Here is a 16231-nt window from a genome sequence, read left to right as displayed (position 1 = left end):
TCAAAGAGCTGGAATACTTCTATCATATATGTAAGATTTCTCAGAAGATGTAATTTTGATTGAGTCATGTATGTTTATATTCAGACTAAGAAAGTTAGCCAGCAAAATCACTTACTTCTTTTCCAAACTTTACAAACAGTGAAAAGCAAGACCGCTTTTCTGGGTCTTCAGGGCACTTTTTGAGACTCCTCGGACTGACACTCTACCAAACACAGATCACAAGTCAACAGTATTAAAAAAGTGTAGAACACAGTACAAATATGAAGCACAAGTTCAACCTGGAGTACGTACATCACCGTCCAATATGAAACTGGCATCAGTGAAAACCTGAAATGTATGTTGGTTCTCTCAAAGCTCAGAAAGTAACATTAACAGAGTGCACTGAGGGCCAGCTTTTTGGAATACACTTAGTATTACCCAAATAAGCAAGATGGGTATGACTGAAAAGTAACTTTTCCATAGCTTTATTTTCTCCCTGTCCTCCCATCTAACAAACCATAAAAGAAAAAACATTGCTAACAGTGGATCTCCAGGTGGCAGGAACGCTGGTGGAATAAGGAAAGGGCCGTTCACAACAGCATCTGCAGTACAAGCATCTACACCATCGAATTCCCAAATTTGCTTCACTTGGTGCCATCGCCAGCAGTGGCAGGGACAGTTCTGGGCTCTGTGATGGGCTACACACACACAGGGATGAAGCACTGGCCCTTTACAGTAGCTTCCATACTGTAAAATGGTGCATCTACCAGTAGAGCATCTTATTTCCTGCAGGAATCAGTGAGTGGAATACAAGTATATCCCAGAAGTTGAGTAACTGACCCCTCTGCTGTCTGGCTAGATTGTTTCTGATATCCAAGCTATCTTCTGTACTGCTTGCACTGCAAGGGTATTTTCCATCCCTTTGTTCACTCAGCTTAAGATTTTGCAGAGCATTGCACATGGATGATGTCTCTTCAGAAACTGGGTTTCTTGTCTAAATTTTGACCTTCTGTGTGCTTGTAACTACAGAGGCATAGGATGCTATAAACATTTGGAACAACCAGCTAACAGTTTCAATGGACTATTTTCCATAGCTCATAAAACACCGTATCTAAAGAACTGCACCATCACTAATACAACATGTTACTCCTCTGCTGGGAAAAGAGATCTCACCTCAAAATATTTTATTTTCTTGGCAATTTTCATTGTAACAGAAAGCAGCTTGTAGAATCCACTAATAAGAGGCATTCTTGTTGAATGTATGATAAGCTCATAGCCAAAGGAATATACCCAGGGGCTAAAGTATTCAACATGCTTCCCTGGAAGTATCTCTCTAAAACAGATGAACAGAAAATATACACAAGAAAAAAAAGAAAGGAAAAAAAAAAAAAAAAAAAAAAGAAACTGCGTAAAATATTTGTTTCCTTTTTTCCCAGCTTTCAAGTCAGTACAAGAAGTATTGCTATAACAGAGCAGCTCCAAAGAATGAGGGAATAATTATATGCTGCCTTCTGAGGCAAGTACAGGAAGATTTTTATTTTACTTTACAGTTCAAAGCCATTTCTTCCTCATTATATCTCATTACTGAATTTACACAAACACACATACTCGCGTATCGCATTTCATTACTGAGACTGCAGTATTGCTAGGGGAAATCAGCTGGACCTCCACAGGCAAACAATACCATATACCTTTCATTTAATGCCCAATACTACTCTGTGAAGACTGTATTTCTGGTCTCTGAAGTATTTAGGATATATGGTTAGTATAATACTAAAAATTACAACATATACTGAAAGATAATTACACCCAAATAATTAAAGTGGATGACTTGTCTCCTGTACGCTTTAAAACACGTGAGCTGATGAGCTAGTATGTTTTTACTTATGACCCAGGTATCTGAAACACACTCACTGTCTCCTTGCTAATCACCTTGTGCATTCTGAAATATATCATCTTAAGTCAGAAACAGGCATCTTAAATAAATCTCACTTAAAATTTCTTCCAACCATTTCATAATTTCCAAATTACATAAAAACATATTAATACCTGCAGAATTCCACTAGATTTATGAAGGCAATAACGTCTCTCGGCTTTGTTGGCTGAAGGTTTGAAGCAGGGTCAGAAGTAGGCCCAACCAAAGTACTGTCAGTCTCATTTTCATCCTGAAAATAAATATTGAAGCAATAATACTGGATCTGTGACAACACAGAAAGCATTGACACCTTTTCTCCAGATGAACAGTCTGACTCTTCTTTTCTAGCTGCTACTAGCCATTCTGACACAGACAAAGGATTAATAATTGACACATCAGTAATTCAAAGACATAATAAGGGATGCTTGCTTCTAAGGAGAAAGCAAGTAGAAAAATGAAGAACACTAGATGCCAGAGTAGGGAGTCTAAAATAACAGATTCTGTGAACTTCCACTGATTCTGATGTTTCCATCTCCTAACACTGCAATGCAATATTCAGAAATACCATGTAAAACATTTTTTCCAGTATGAATGTTACTTCAAGGACACTGTAAGGAGCTTTCTAAGCTTATGAAAACAAAATAGGGAATGTGATTTCGGTTCCCCTGCAACAGCAGGAATTAATGGACATATCATCCGGTCTCACCTGTTCATTAACATCCAGTTTCTGAACAGTCAGGTCCAATTTCTCAATAATCTTCAAAATAGATTTTAAAAGTTCATCATATAGCAAGCGACTCAGGGATTGCAGTGGTGAATTTACAGTAAGAAAGTTCTCATCTTCAAAACCACATTCCTTTGTAGGAAGAAAAAAGTTCATATTTCAAAACACCAATGAAAATTATTTATTGACCTTACAAACCAAGAGTTGAATGATACAGAGAATCCAGCTTTAGAAGTTTCCCAGCTATGGAAGCCTAAATTCATCCCTGTTGAATTAATTTATCAGCCACAATATCCAACTAAAACCAGGACACAGTTCTTCTGCAGCATGATATCTGGAAAAAGTCTAGGGTTAGAAAAGCAGCGGTAAGACTCAGGATTACGTTTCCTTTTGTAGTTACATGTTAAATATGCTTTTACCTTCATTGTGTCGCAGTTCAGTAGATTTCTAAAGAGATACAGATAGTCCTTATATGTTGGTACTTTCCATCTCCCTGTCTCAACCTCTCCAGCTTCACGGGATCCTTCTGATCCAGGAGTTTCTTTTCCAAAAAAATCCTGAAAGGACACCATTTTTCAGAAATACTGCTGTGGTGGATTGACCTTGGCTGGATGCCAGGTACCCACCAAGCTGCTCTCTCACTCCACTCCTCATCAGAACAGGGAACAGAAAAAATAAGATGGAAAAAACCCATGGGTCAGGATAAAGGCAGTTCAATAAAGCAAAAGTAAAGGCCGTGCATGGAGGGAAAGGAAAACAAGTAATTTATTCTCTACTTCCCATCAGCAGGTGATGTCCAGCCACTTCCCAGGAAGTAGGGCTTCAGTATGTGTAATGATTGCTCCAGGACACAAAGGTCACAATAATGATGCCCCCCTCCCCTCCCTCCTCCTTTCTCCTAGCTTTTATTGCTGAGCAGACATCATGCAGTATGGAATACCCCTTTGGTCAGTTTGGGTCAGCTCTCCTGGCCGTGTCCCCTCCCAAGATCCTGCCCAGCCCCAGTCTGCTGACGAGGGGGGACTGCTGGAGAGGCAGCCTTGACGCTGTGCCAGCACTGCTCAGCAGCAGCCAGAACACCGGTGCGTTACCAGCACCTCTCTAGCTACAAATACATGCAAGTACAGCACCATGAGGGCTGCAGTGGAGAAAACTGACTCCATCTCAGTCAGACCCAATACAACTACAGATGTAACTACCCGACCCAAGCTAAAACACAATGTAAAATTATTTCCACGAGTAGAAAAGTGAAAAGTTTAGCTTTTTCTCACTTTACCAGTCTGAAAAGAGCACAAAACAACCAGCTTCTTTCAAAAATCTCGAAAGCTCTTCTTCTAGTGGTCAGTTATTTGAAAAACTCTACAGTTATATCCTGCTGCACAGGATTAAAAAGCTTTAAAATCCTCCCTTAATACAAGCATCCAGTAGAACTTTTTAAGCGCCCAAAATCTGTTATCCTGGAAGAAAACTGGATGGCCTTAAGTACAACCTACTTTGTTACAGACAACTTGAGCAAACAAGAACTGCAGAGAACAGAAGCCTATTTCCCATTATTTTTTTCATTCAGTACAAGAGGCACACCCTCAGTATGCTTAGCAGATGTAGACTGCGGACTAATAACTGAGCCACAGTTCAAAGTGGACAGTACTATTTCTGATTCTTTGGGCTTTCCTCTGTTTACTGGGCTAGATCTTCGAGAATTGCAATGCATACTCCAGGAATCTAGATGAAATAAATATGTTTAAGCAGTTATTTTACCTTTGAAAATGTAACTGGCTTGGAGAAGATTCTAATTAATCCCTGATGCACTGAAACAAAAAAAAAAATAATTTCTGAACAGATTAAAAAGGCACAGCATCCATATCACTCATTACATTGGCAATGAATTAAATCAGTTTTTTATTTTCCATATTCTGTCAGGATGAGGGAGAGGCAAAGACCACAGCTTTTTCTTTAAGGGCAAATATAGTCAAAACCAGAACCATAATTCTAGGATGTTTCACAGGGAAACAATTTTGAACTTGCTTCTTACTGCTTTTTTTCAAATACTGGTTTGACTGTCTCCTGACTCTGAATGCAGTGATGACCAAAGCACTGCCCATAACGCCCATACTGAAAAAGGCAACAACTCCCACTGACTCTGAGAGACACATTGCTATGCAGGTACGAGTTCAAGAGCATCAAAAGATTATGTTTCTAATACAGATTACACTGATCCTAATTTCTGTGATATTTTGTAGGGGTAATCGAAAGGGTATTGAACAGATTTTTGTACATTTTTCTGTGAAAACCCTTTCTCCCCATAATTCTTCAGAGCAGGAATGTAAGTCTGACATTAAAGATTATCACAATATTCTCCTACCCTTGATGATAGTCACTCTGTCATCCAGAACAGTTGTTAAATGTATTCCTTAAGTGATTTAACAGTGGATATTGAAAAATAACACAATGAGAACCCTAAATTTCTATTATTAGAGGATGGGGAAAGCTTCACTTTTGACCCCAAATGTCTATTCCACATATTTCTCTTAGAACCAGTTAATTTAGGGAAAAAGGATCCAAACAAAAAACCCACAAACCTCCTAAAACCACAACAAAGTTAACATCACAGACTCACCCACAGTGCTAATAAAACTCCAGAGAACTGGACCTTTCCCTGAGAGGGCTAGAAATACTTTTATTATAGATCTGCAACAGACTAACTGCATTTTTTCACTATATTGTGGGAAGCTATTGATCTGCAGCACAACTAGATGTTCAAGAACCGGTGTGTATACTTCAGGAATCTGGAAGAAATGAGACCAAAGCATCCATCAGGCAAAGAAAATGATTATAACTCAGTATTGATTATGCTAAATTATTTCAGCAAGATACTTTGTTACAAGAGTTTACATCATGATCTGCTCTGAGAACAATACAAGACTTCCAAGTGAATTCATCTTCGATATGAAAAAAACCTCAAAACCCAAACAAAACAAACAGTCTAAGAAAGTTTCCTGGAAGACATTACGGATGATAGCTGCTGAATAAATGAGTGCTTCAGTGAAACCAGTCTTATGCTTATTAGAAAAGTACCAATTTAATTAAACAATAGTAACACAGCAGTATAATTTGTCCATCCTTAACAATCTGAATACAGAATGTAAGTGGAAGTCCCTTCTCTGCCCCAACCTTACTTCCCAGCTCCAGCTAAAATCCAGAAAGCCCTCATTAGAACACAGCATAGCATAGCATCAGAGGAAAACCAACGTATCAACCTCAGAGAACATGCTAAGTATCAGTACCAAAAGGAAAAGTAGCAGTAAAGTGGTATAAACACATAAAAAGAAGGGTAAGGCTAGGTCCAAATAAAAAGCTTTGCCTAAAATAAATAAAAACCTATTTACATTTGCCTATCATGGTTTTCATTACAATGCACTGTAACATTTTATTTAGTATATTCTGTGCATTTTCTTTATTCGAATGAAATCCAAAACAGTATTTTCCTGATATTCTTCCCAACCCCTAGGAGATACATGTAATCATAATTCAGATAAAGAAACACTTTCTATCACAGGTAAGTTCACAGATACTACCTCCTTACACATCAGTAGCTGCATAAAAAAAACCTGACCGGTACTTTAAATACTCCACTTACTGTATCTGTATGTAATATCACACTTGCAATGGACTGGAGGAAACTTGGTAGCTGATACAGATGGTCATCGATTGTTTCTGCTTCTGTGAGGTACATTTGCTTACAGCGCTGAAGGAGCTCAACATACATGTCGTCAACATCCTTAGAACGTATAGCTTTACAGGGCTTACAGAAAGAAAATAAAATCCTGATTTAGCAACTCTGTACAGCCAGGCAAACGTACACTGTAGCACTAAAACCCAGCCAGGTCTTCACTGAACCATAATAAGAATAATATTTTATATTTTAACAGGAACTAGCTTTCAGCAGTCTACTTGCTACATGTATTAGAAACATGGTACGTGCAACAAACTAAAATAATAGTTCACCCATGCAGTGTAATTTACTGTAAGAGTGCTTGAACTTTCAGTGACATGATTTCAAATCCAGCCTGAAAAGCACAGTTTGACTGTAAATATCTTAAATATGGCAAGATGGATGCCAATATTCACTTATACTTTGATCTAGTTGCATTATGGTAGGAAGTGGCGTATCTTAATGTGGTTTGGCCAATTATCATTCACAGGCTACTACTATTTAACCTTTAACCCAGCAGTCCAAAACTCTGAACTTTTATTGTGCTGGGATCTGTACAAACAGAGGATAAAGACTACTCCTAAACTAAAGAAAAAGTGGAAATCATCCCAAACATTACTAGAGGGTACATAATAATGCATTCTATAGAACGATTTGTAAATCGCAGTATTTAGCATGAGCTAGGTCAAAAAGCAGTCTTTGTGGGAAAGGAACTGGGAACCAGGTCACAGACAAGAACTATGGTAAGGACCTGACCATGGAGAAAGAATTGATTCATTTAGGTAATGGCAGAGAGCTAGGCTGAAAGATAATTTCTAGTCTCTAAAAACATACCGACAAAATTGAGACTATCCATTTATCATTTGTAGAACTGCAAGTATTACTTGCAAATTATTTTAGTGATGAGACAGTAAAAAGAACATTTTGCCTTGAAATTGATCACTGAACTCATGTTCAGGATAAGGCCCCTACCTGCAGTAGCAGCAAGACTCTGCTTCCTCACAACCTAGCATCTGATGCTTGGCCAAGATTTATTCTAAACATGCTAACAACTATTAGTGTGTCTTAAAATATTAAAGATCTGTAGGTATTGGAGCATCAAGATCCCTCTTTCCTGTTAAAAGTTGCAGTATTATCCTATGTCTCTATTTACATTACGCAATTTTAATTAACTTCTTATGTTCCATAACAGGTATTTTTAACAAGGTTCTGTCAATTCAATAATTTGAAACACTTTTCTTCTGGAAACAATACCTTTAACTCAATTCCTTTCTAGTTCATATCATAGAAGAGGAAGACTAGGCTTCAACAAAGCACATTGACAATTCTACAAAATAAAGCCACTCCGCTCAAAAGGCAGTAAAATGGAAAGGATTCAGCTAGTAACCAGCTACTCTATCACATTCCTAACCTTCTCTAAATAATCTTTGAGATTATTTAAAGTCTATAATTTTGTTATCTAAAAGTTGAGATACCACTAAACACCACCCTTTCTGTATAGGACCTTAACTTTATTGTTATATTCCCATTTTAATTGACTGCTGACATAAATTGGAAGTTTGTTCTTAATGGTGCTTCCTGACAAACATATCTGCTTTCCACATACATATATAAGTATAGTCTCATTTTTGATTGTTTGTTTGTTCTGTTGTGGGTTTTCTATGTTTTTTTGTTGTTGTTTTTTTGTTTTTGTTTTTTTTTTTTAATTTAATTTGCAATTGTTTCACAATTACCTCCTGGTATCCCACAGTCAACAGTACTTTTTGGCTATCCTGATTGAGATTCCTGCTCTGCAGGAAACATCTGAACTGCTTCCAGAACAGAGCTGGCCTGGACTCTACCATTTAAATGCAAAAAGAGCTCACGAGGTATTGTCTGTACTTTTTAAACATATCTTAAGTTTTGTGACAGCTGTATATGAAGCTCCTGTTTTTCCACTTCAGAACCAGCAGAAGTAACTACAACCCTCAATGCTGCAAGTGCTCCCACTACATTCTGTACGTGTTTCAATAATTTTCAATCACAACCTATTTCACAGCGTAGCTAATGAAGTTCAACACTTAATCCAGAAAGAGGAGCATTCCCTACATGACAAGATGTGTAAAACTGTGAAATGAATGGTATATAAATCCTAGCTTTAAATCCATTTGGTAAGCTCCTTTATCAGAATAATTTTCCTGCACATACTGCTGCAAACAGCCCATATCCGCGAATGGCAATGGACAACTCTCTGTTGCTCGAATCCATTCTTCTGATGATTCCATAGAACTGCTCCATGAAGAACCGCAACTTGCTCTTGTGTAGCTCTGCATCCTTAGCTACCATTAAAGAAACCTGTAAACCAGATAGAAACATTTCAGCATTTCCAGAAATGCAAAAAAAGCCACAACAAAATTACAATAGACTCTTAAAAGATGCCTAGCTTGTAATGCGAAGCACTTCAAACAATTATTTCATAAACAGATTCACTGAACTTCCGAACACCAAATAGTCCCGCTATTTCAAGAAATCTGACTTTGCTTTAGCTTCAGAGATCCCACTGAAGTTACAATACCTGCTTGAGGAATGACTCTAGTGCAGAATGACCGGCTTTCTTCAGCTCATGATTTGTGTGGCCACACCACTTACATATTGCTTCAAAGACGGAGACATAGTTGTCCAGGAGCAAGGTACCAAACTGAGCAGCATGCCAGCTGAACAACTGTAAGCCAGCTGCAACGTAAAAACAATTCTCATTAAAATCCAGACTTCTACTCCACTTTCCAAAACCAGACCAGAGTATCAGAGTCCTCTTGAGGACTTTTAGATACCATGACTGGAGGTTATAAAAAGTATTCTTCCAGTCCTTACAGATTCAGTATTCAAACATTAATAACTCAAGCATAAAAACAACCCTCCAAAACCCTCTTTTTTAATGTACACCACCATGGAAAGCACAGCGGTGTTCTGAAGTAATTTACATTGAGTGTAAACTACTGTGAAATTTACCATGAAAAGAAAGGGACTCTACCGGTTACAAATAATAGTACTCAATCACACAATTCACAAGAATTTGGTTTCTGTGGTCAGGACATATGCTCAGGTCCCCTTCTCCACCGCACTGTGATGCAGACAAATAAAGAATTCAGAATACAGATAATTTTACAATCCCAAATGTAAGTATAACCTACATTTCAAGATACTTTTTTTTTTTTTGGCAGACTATCTTTAAAGAGGCTTTTACCCTTCACAGCTGTCATGGACCTAGTATCCATACCTTGCATTTTTACAATTTCTGCATCAGTCACTCACATTTCACGGGCCAATTTCTCATTTTCTTCATGAACTGCGTTTGTTCCCAGTTTCCTCATTCTTCCAGTAAATTTCCCCTCCTCTTAATATTTTTTTTTCCATTAACCCAATCCATCATATTATTTTTCCTCCTAATTTGCTGCATTCCTCTTATTTCTACTCTTACCATGATTCCCTTCTCATACCAGGGTTTTGTACTACTCCAGGGGTGCAAATGGCATCAAGTGTAATGCTGCTGTTCATAAACTGATTAGACCTTGCCTAGTTTAACCAAATACATGTTTAACTCTTTAGATTTCAAGTTAAAGTACATCAGCTTTGCTCCCTGATCAGCTTAAAAGACTGAAGGCAGCCAGTAGGGAATAAACAACTCCAGACAAAAGACACCACTGTATGTATGGTATCCAGCTCAGCACGAATTGAAATAATTTACAACCTTACCTAGATGTATTGCGTATCGCTTCTGATCAACCTGTAATACCAGAAGAGGTTTGTCATATGTGATTTATTCCTCACCAGGGCTAATTCACTTATGCGGAACAATTAATACATGACAGATTTACCTGTGGGTTGATTGCCTTCACTGCAAAATCAAAAATCTCCTTTGCAGTCTGAGGATCTGTGAAACAGTCCAATAATGAGTATTTCACTATTGACATACAAGATGTAGAGTGAAGATATTTTAATCCAAAGCTTAGTACGAAGAAGCAATATGGAAAAGCCTTACATATCTCATTTTAAGAGGCAAAGACTCTTCTTTCTGAAATACCCTTACGTTTGAAAAAAATATGTACAGCTATATTCACCAATTTTTCTGAACACCCATGTTTTAACAGACATGTCTCTTCTAAGGGATACACATCTCTCTATAGATCGCATTCCATCTTCAACGTGGCTCTCACACCTGACCAATCTCTGGTTAGAAAATAGCACTTCAAACATTTACCTCCAGAAACACACTGATGAGGCCACTCAACACAGACTACAAGGACCGTGTAGCTGGACAGGCCTTATTTTTGCATAAATCATCTACTACCAGTGGGGATATTTTCATTCCGAGTTCACAGCGAGAAATGGTGCTGCCTGCTGGCTGTGTAATGATTAAAATATATCAAATTGTGTAACTGTCTTTCGCATAGAAAAAGAACATACCTTCATCCACAGATTTGGTAAAGTTGCACATGAGCGCAACCAGTCCCCTTAGACATCCTGCTACAACAGGTAGCTTGGGTCGTCTTGTAGCTGATGTCATCTAAATAAAAAAAAAAAAACCAACAAAAATTGGAATTGAAAAAAATATTATCCTCAAGCTAACATATTTACACTAAGACTTGCCAGTTCGTAGAAGTGTAGGTAAAATAACATATTCCAACTTAATGCAGTTATGTGAGAACCCATTTGTATGAACACAAGTCCACAAAAACATCTCCTACTCAGAAGTTTCGTATTATTTGGGAGGGGGTTTAACTACAGAAGCATAAGAAATCCTTTGAAAAGCATGAAATACGTTCCACCACGACCAACCACAGCAAAACTTAAATAGCACATACTAATGTCTTAGAAGTGCAGAAGATAGGAAAGTAAAGTTCAGCAGAAATGTGGTATTTACCTGCAGTGCAAGGATTTTGCAGCTAGTAGGGACCAAATCAGCAACTACCAGTGTATGGCTACATAACTCTTCTTGGGCACTACTGCAATAATCATGATGTGCCATCTTTTCTCACAGTAAATTGGTTAATTCACTGATGGCCTCGAATTTTTACTTCGAAAGCTTTGCAGAACCACAGAACACAGACTTTAACAGACCTTAAGGAAGGATTTATGATCTTCCAGTTAGATCTGTACAAGCTATACTAGTCACATCAGTATTCCAACATACAGTGCTACACACATCAAAGGAAAAAAAACAAAGCAATGCAAGAGTCTGAAAAGAAATTCCACTCATACCTGTGTTTTAAGCTCTCCCAAATAAGCTCGAAATAATTTTTCAGAGTTGTTAACCATGTCACTAGGCTGGACCTCTCCCAAAACTCCCAAAAGCTCGTAAATCTTCTCCAATACTAGAAAGCAATTTAGTACTATTAATTACTGAAATCATTGACATTTTCATTGCAATTCCTATGTAACTTGCAACCATGAGAAAGCCATCCCTGAAGGTTTACTTTTAATTGGTGATTAGCATGTGGGAAAGATGGCTCTTTATGATGTACAGACACATGAACTATATCTACGTAATATAATGTGAGATGCATCCTCTTCTCACATTAGGAAGTCAAACACATTTACTCTTTTTAAAAGTGGCTTAGAAAACTGATTAATAAAGACCATATCCACTGAGGAAGCATATACCACTGATCCCAGTTTGCTGCAGGCTTTGAGGTTATGCTGGGTCTTTTAAGTACCATCAGGGTTAATGCCAACAGCTAGCAGAAGTTTCCAGGCTGGAGTTCAGACTAAAGGGTTCTATGCAGGCACGGCAAGTTTTGTGAGGACTAAGTGTACCAAGCTAATATTTCAGCTGTAACTAGCTAAGGTGATTAAACTAGAGCTCATATTAATATGCTTAACATCATAACATAATTAGGCAAGGCAGGAACTGATGAGCTCACATGACAGGCAACCAGTGCAGGAACTGTCACAGTAAAACTGCAACTAGGGTTTATGTAAACTCTGACAGGGACAGGCAGCCTCTGCTTTTGATAAGAGCACTCACTGAAGGGACCAGGATTACTCTTAACGCTGAAAATTATAAGGTTATGAGTGTCTATAATTCTAGAACACGTATAAGAGTAACTTCAAAGGTTCAGCAACATCAGGTTAGCACTGAATCTGGAAAAAAAAAAAAAAAACCCACAAACACAAAACAAAGCAAAAAACAGTCTAAGAGCCTAACCAAGTTAAGTCGGTTAACGATAAGAAAGCTGGAATTACTTTCAGGATTTACATATTCAGGGACTAATAATAACAGATGAGACACACAAATACTCTTTTATGTTGGGAATCCTAAACCAGACCTACACTTAAATTCGGTATGAACTGCCACCACTAAATGCAATTATATGATTTCTCCTCTGTGTTAGCTCAAATACATACAGATCTGCTAAGCAGCAGCTAACTGCATGGCCGTTACCAGACAGCCTGAACAAATATTACTAGCTCTAAAACATAACAGCTACCATTTTTAAACACACTTGCCATGGGAATAACAATTATACATTTCCATGGGGTATAATCCAACAAAAACTGAATATAAATAAAACAAAGGACATTGGCAGGAAAACTAAAGCCTACCTGAATCTGAAACTTTACTTCTTGTGGCAAGTTCCCCATAAAATTTATTAAATATCTCCCCAACTTTCATTTCTTCCATCAAACAAGAACATCGTAAACTTTGGAGTAACTAAGATAGATTAAAAAAAAAAAAATTAGGAAAATCATTAATATCACTACCACAGTCAGTCCTACTTGGTCTAAATAAAACCACAGTTCATATATGTAGCTTAAGTTTAAGTATGCTATTCAGTTAGACATTTAAGGTGACCAATCCAGGAAAGAGTATTGACATAAAATCTGCTTTAACAACAAACTACCTTCCTATATATGTATAAAAATAAAATCTATATTTTACATATTATAGATCCACATTAAAGTTATACACAGTATTATATATATATATACATAGTTTAAAAACAAATATATTTATGAAAACCCCATAAGACACAGCCTCAGCAAATCTGCAGAAGCCTTTCTCATCTTCTGTTTATCTCCTTGCTGCTATAAAGCAAATCCCCTTCACAGGAGAACTGACTCAAATTAATTCTGAAAGGAATTTTGTTTCTCATAAACAAAACTAAGTAGGTGCAAAAGCATTTGCAAATCAAGGGTCTAGCACATTCTTAGGAAGCACATTATGAAATTACTGTCTCACACAGTAAGAAAGCTTCTGAAAAAAGACCTCCTCCTCCACACCTTTCACATACTGTGTCTAATATGTTATAATATTACATATTAATATATAATATTTTTAAGAAAAAAGAGAAATTCTGCAGCTCAACTGTAAAGAGCCATGACAAACTGAAGGAGAGAAAATCTGCAACTGCCCCCAAAACAGTTGTGTCTTACTTTAGCAGATGAAGAAATTACATGTCCACATCTAAGCAATCTACTGGAGGAATATCAAGGACAATCTGTTCTTAAGACATACCTCTTAGTAACATGTAAATATTACACTATCACTATTCTCTTGCTACTGCAGACAACAGATTTTCTGCATGATATAGTACTACCATAGTAATGTAACAAATTTTTTACTTTTTCTAGAAACAGATCTATAAAACGTCTCTTACCTTAATCAGAAGTTCCAGAGCTGGGATTTTACATTTTGCTGCTCTTTCTTTTGTATAAACACTAATACAAGTTTGCTAGATAGGAAAGAAAACTGAAATTATACACAAATATAGAAGAGAATTCAAAGATAGCAATGTATTCGTCTACCTCTAAAGTATCTGTTCCTAACTAGTTTAAGGTTTTTAAAAAAGACTATAACAATATTCAGTCTTCAAAGTGGCTTCACTGGCAACACTGACTGACATAATAACAAATCCCAGCCCAGTGCAGTTTCTGGAATAAAAGGCACACAGAGAAAATTTTCTGCCTCTGCACTATCATTCCTTGCAATACATAGCTATTAACTTGAGACGAGAAAGTGCAGTGGTCAGTCAAGCATTTCTATACAAAGCAGTATTATTCAGCAATGTAGACTCAGAGAACCTCATTTTTAGAGGTATTGTAGTTTCCACCAATTTCTGTATATATTGTAAAAGTAACAAATTTGCAGGAGAAATTTTTAAAAATCAGTATTGAAAATTGTCACCTACAGAAACATTAAAAATATTAAACTATGAATTATAGTCTGTGCGAATTAAAAGTTATAACTATTAATTTCAATACCAGTAACTTATTTTAAAAAAATCAATGCCTATTATGTTTTATAAAGAGAAAAAAGTAAGATTAAGTCTATAGTTGAAGAAACAATTCCACATTTCTTTGTTGCGTGAATTACATTTTATGTCAATCAAGTTATTTCAGCTCTAGAGATGGGGAAGGCAGCCTGGGAGGTGTGAAGGACAGTTGTGAGTCTGTTACTACGTGACCCATGAGAACTGTCCCAACCACCCGCCAAAGACCTTGAGGAAATACTTTTCCTTTACCTACCTTAATATTACAGGCATAAGGATGAACTTTGTCACCAACTTTTTCCATAAAGACACAAAGAAACTTCAGGGCTTCTTCCCTGCAATCCCGAAACTGAAAAGTTCAAAAAAAGCGTGTAATTTAGTTACAACGTCTGTAACACAACACGCCGGCCACACGTTTCTTCAGAGTTGACCGACTCACCTCCTCGACGCCGAGGGATCTGTGGATGAAGACGGGTAAGCCGCACTCCGGGGAGAACACCAGGGAGAGGTGCAGCGCTGCGGGGAGAGCAAAGAAACCCTCGGGGGGGCCGCTCAGCCCGGCCCCCCGGTGCAGAGGGAGGCCCCACCGCCTCGGACACGGCTGATCCCCGTCGCCAGCAAAAACCCCACGGCTGAAACTGGGGGGGTTGTGACCTCCCCCCCCCCCCCCCACCCCGGGCGGGGGCCCAGGCGCTTGGGCCGCTGCCCTCCCCTGCGCAGGGCCGAGGGCGGGCCAGCAGAGGGGAACGGGCACCGATGGGTTTTTAAGGAAGGGGAACGGTTATCTGCCGCAAGGGACGGTTCCTCCTCCTCCGAAATCGACCTTTTCACGCCGCGCCGGCAGCCCGCAAGCGCCGTGGTGCGTGAGGGCGGCAGGGAGGGCACAGCCGCCCCGCCGACCTGCTGTGTGCCCCCCTCACACTAACGCCCCCCCCCCCCCCCCCCCCAAGCTGAACAGCTGCTGCTTTAAAGACACCAGCGACCTAAAAGCCGGCCCTGAGACACTCCCCCCCTCCAGCCCCGCCGCAGTCCGAGGGCGCACCCTGCTCGCTGCTCGCCGGGCTGGTGATGCAGGTCTCGCCCAGGCAGCGGAGCAGGCTGTAGCCGTGCAGGGCGGCGCTGGCGGGATCGCCGGACAGCAGGCAGCCGTGCAGCCGGTCCAGGCACTCCCCGACGCCCGCCATGCTGCCCCAGCCCGGAGGTGGGAGCAGGAGCGAAGGTCCCGCCCCCCCGGCCGGATCCAACACAGCCATCCGGGGGGGGGGGGGGGCGGTGCGTGGGTATGTGACGCTGTGGCATCGGGACCGGAGCGGAGGGAGGCGGCACGGTGGCCCAGCGGGCAGTGACGGGGAAAAAATGGTTTTGGGGGGCGACATCTTTGTGTTTCGCGCCGCGGGATCTTTTTAGCTGTTCCCCCAGCCTCGCCCCCACCACCACTACCACACCCCCCTCCGCGGAGAATGGGCTGTTCCTGCCTCCCCACGCCTCCTTTGCCGGACCGCGGGACTCGTTTTGCCGCGAAATTCGGTGCGGTGAGGGTGGTTCCACTCTGGCCTTGGGGAGGGGGTGACGTGCCATTTCTGAGTACAGCAGAAGGTTCGTAGCAGCAGGCGCTCCCTACCACACACTTCTGCCCCTGCTGCACATCCGGA

The 16231-nt window shown here is 39.6% G+C and overlaps 1 protein-coding gene across 1 annotated transcript in view; it reads right to left on the bottom strand.

Annotated features, from left to right (window-relative positions):
* PRKDC (protein kinase, DNA-activated, catalytic subunit) overlaps positions 1 to 15832 on the bottom strand; it is an 86690-nt gene extending 70858 nt beyond the window's left edge. The window contains exons 1-19 of the mRNA XM_042797855.1: positions 15622 to 15832; positions 15019 to 15095; positions 14836 to 14928; positions 13968 to 14042; positions 12913 to 13021; positions 11569 to 11681; positions 10774 to 10873; positions 10185 to 10240; positions 10063 to 10093; positions 8885 to 9042; positions 8518 to 8664; positions 6256 to 6420; positions 5236 to 5404; positions 4377 to 4426; positions 3038 to 3175; positions 2601 to 2750; positions 2029 to 2144; positions 1153 to 1312; positions 116 to 202 (exon numbers count right to left, since the gene is read on the bottom strand). Of these exons, the coding sequence (XP_042653789.1) occupies positions 116 to 202; positions 1153 to 1312; positions 2029 to 2144; positions 2601 to 2750; positions 3038 to 3175; positions 4377 to 4426; positions 5236 to 5404; positions 6256 to 6420; positions 8518 to 8664; positions 8885 to 9042; positions 10063 to 10093; positions 10185 to 10240; positions 10774 to 10873; positions 11569 to 11681; positions 12913 to 13021; positions 13968 to 14042; positions 14836 to 14928; positions 15019 to 15095; positions 15622 to 15832 (2205 nt within the window). The remainder of the gene's footprint in view (positions 1 to 115; positions 203 to 1152; positions 1313 to 2028; positions 2145 to 2600; positions 2751 to 3037; positions 3176 to 4376; positions 4427 to 5235; positions 5405 to 6255; positions 6421 to 8517; positions 8665 to 8884; positions 9043 to 10062; positions 10094 to 10184; positions 10241 to 10773; positions 10874 to 11568; positions 11682 to 12912; positions 13022 to 13967; positions 14043 to 14835; positions 14929 to 15018; positions 15096 to 15621) is intronic.
* Between the last annotated feature and the right edge of the window lie 399 nt (positions 15833 to 16231).

Source organism: Tyto alba, unplaced genomic scaffold, assembly GCF_018691265.1.
Source record: "Tyto alba isolate M040663 unplaced genomic scaffold, T.alba_DEE_v4.0 Super-Scaffold_27, whole genome shotgun sequence".
Lineage (NCBI taxonomy): Eukaryota > Metazoa > Chordata > Aves > Strigiformes > Tytonidae > Tyto > Tyto alba.
This window is presented reverse-complemented; position numbering and strand designations above follow the sequence as displayed.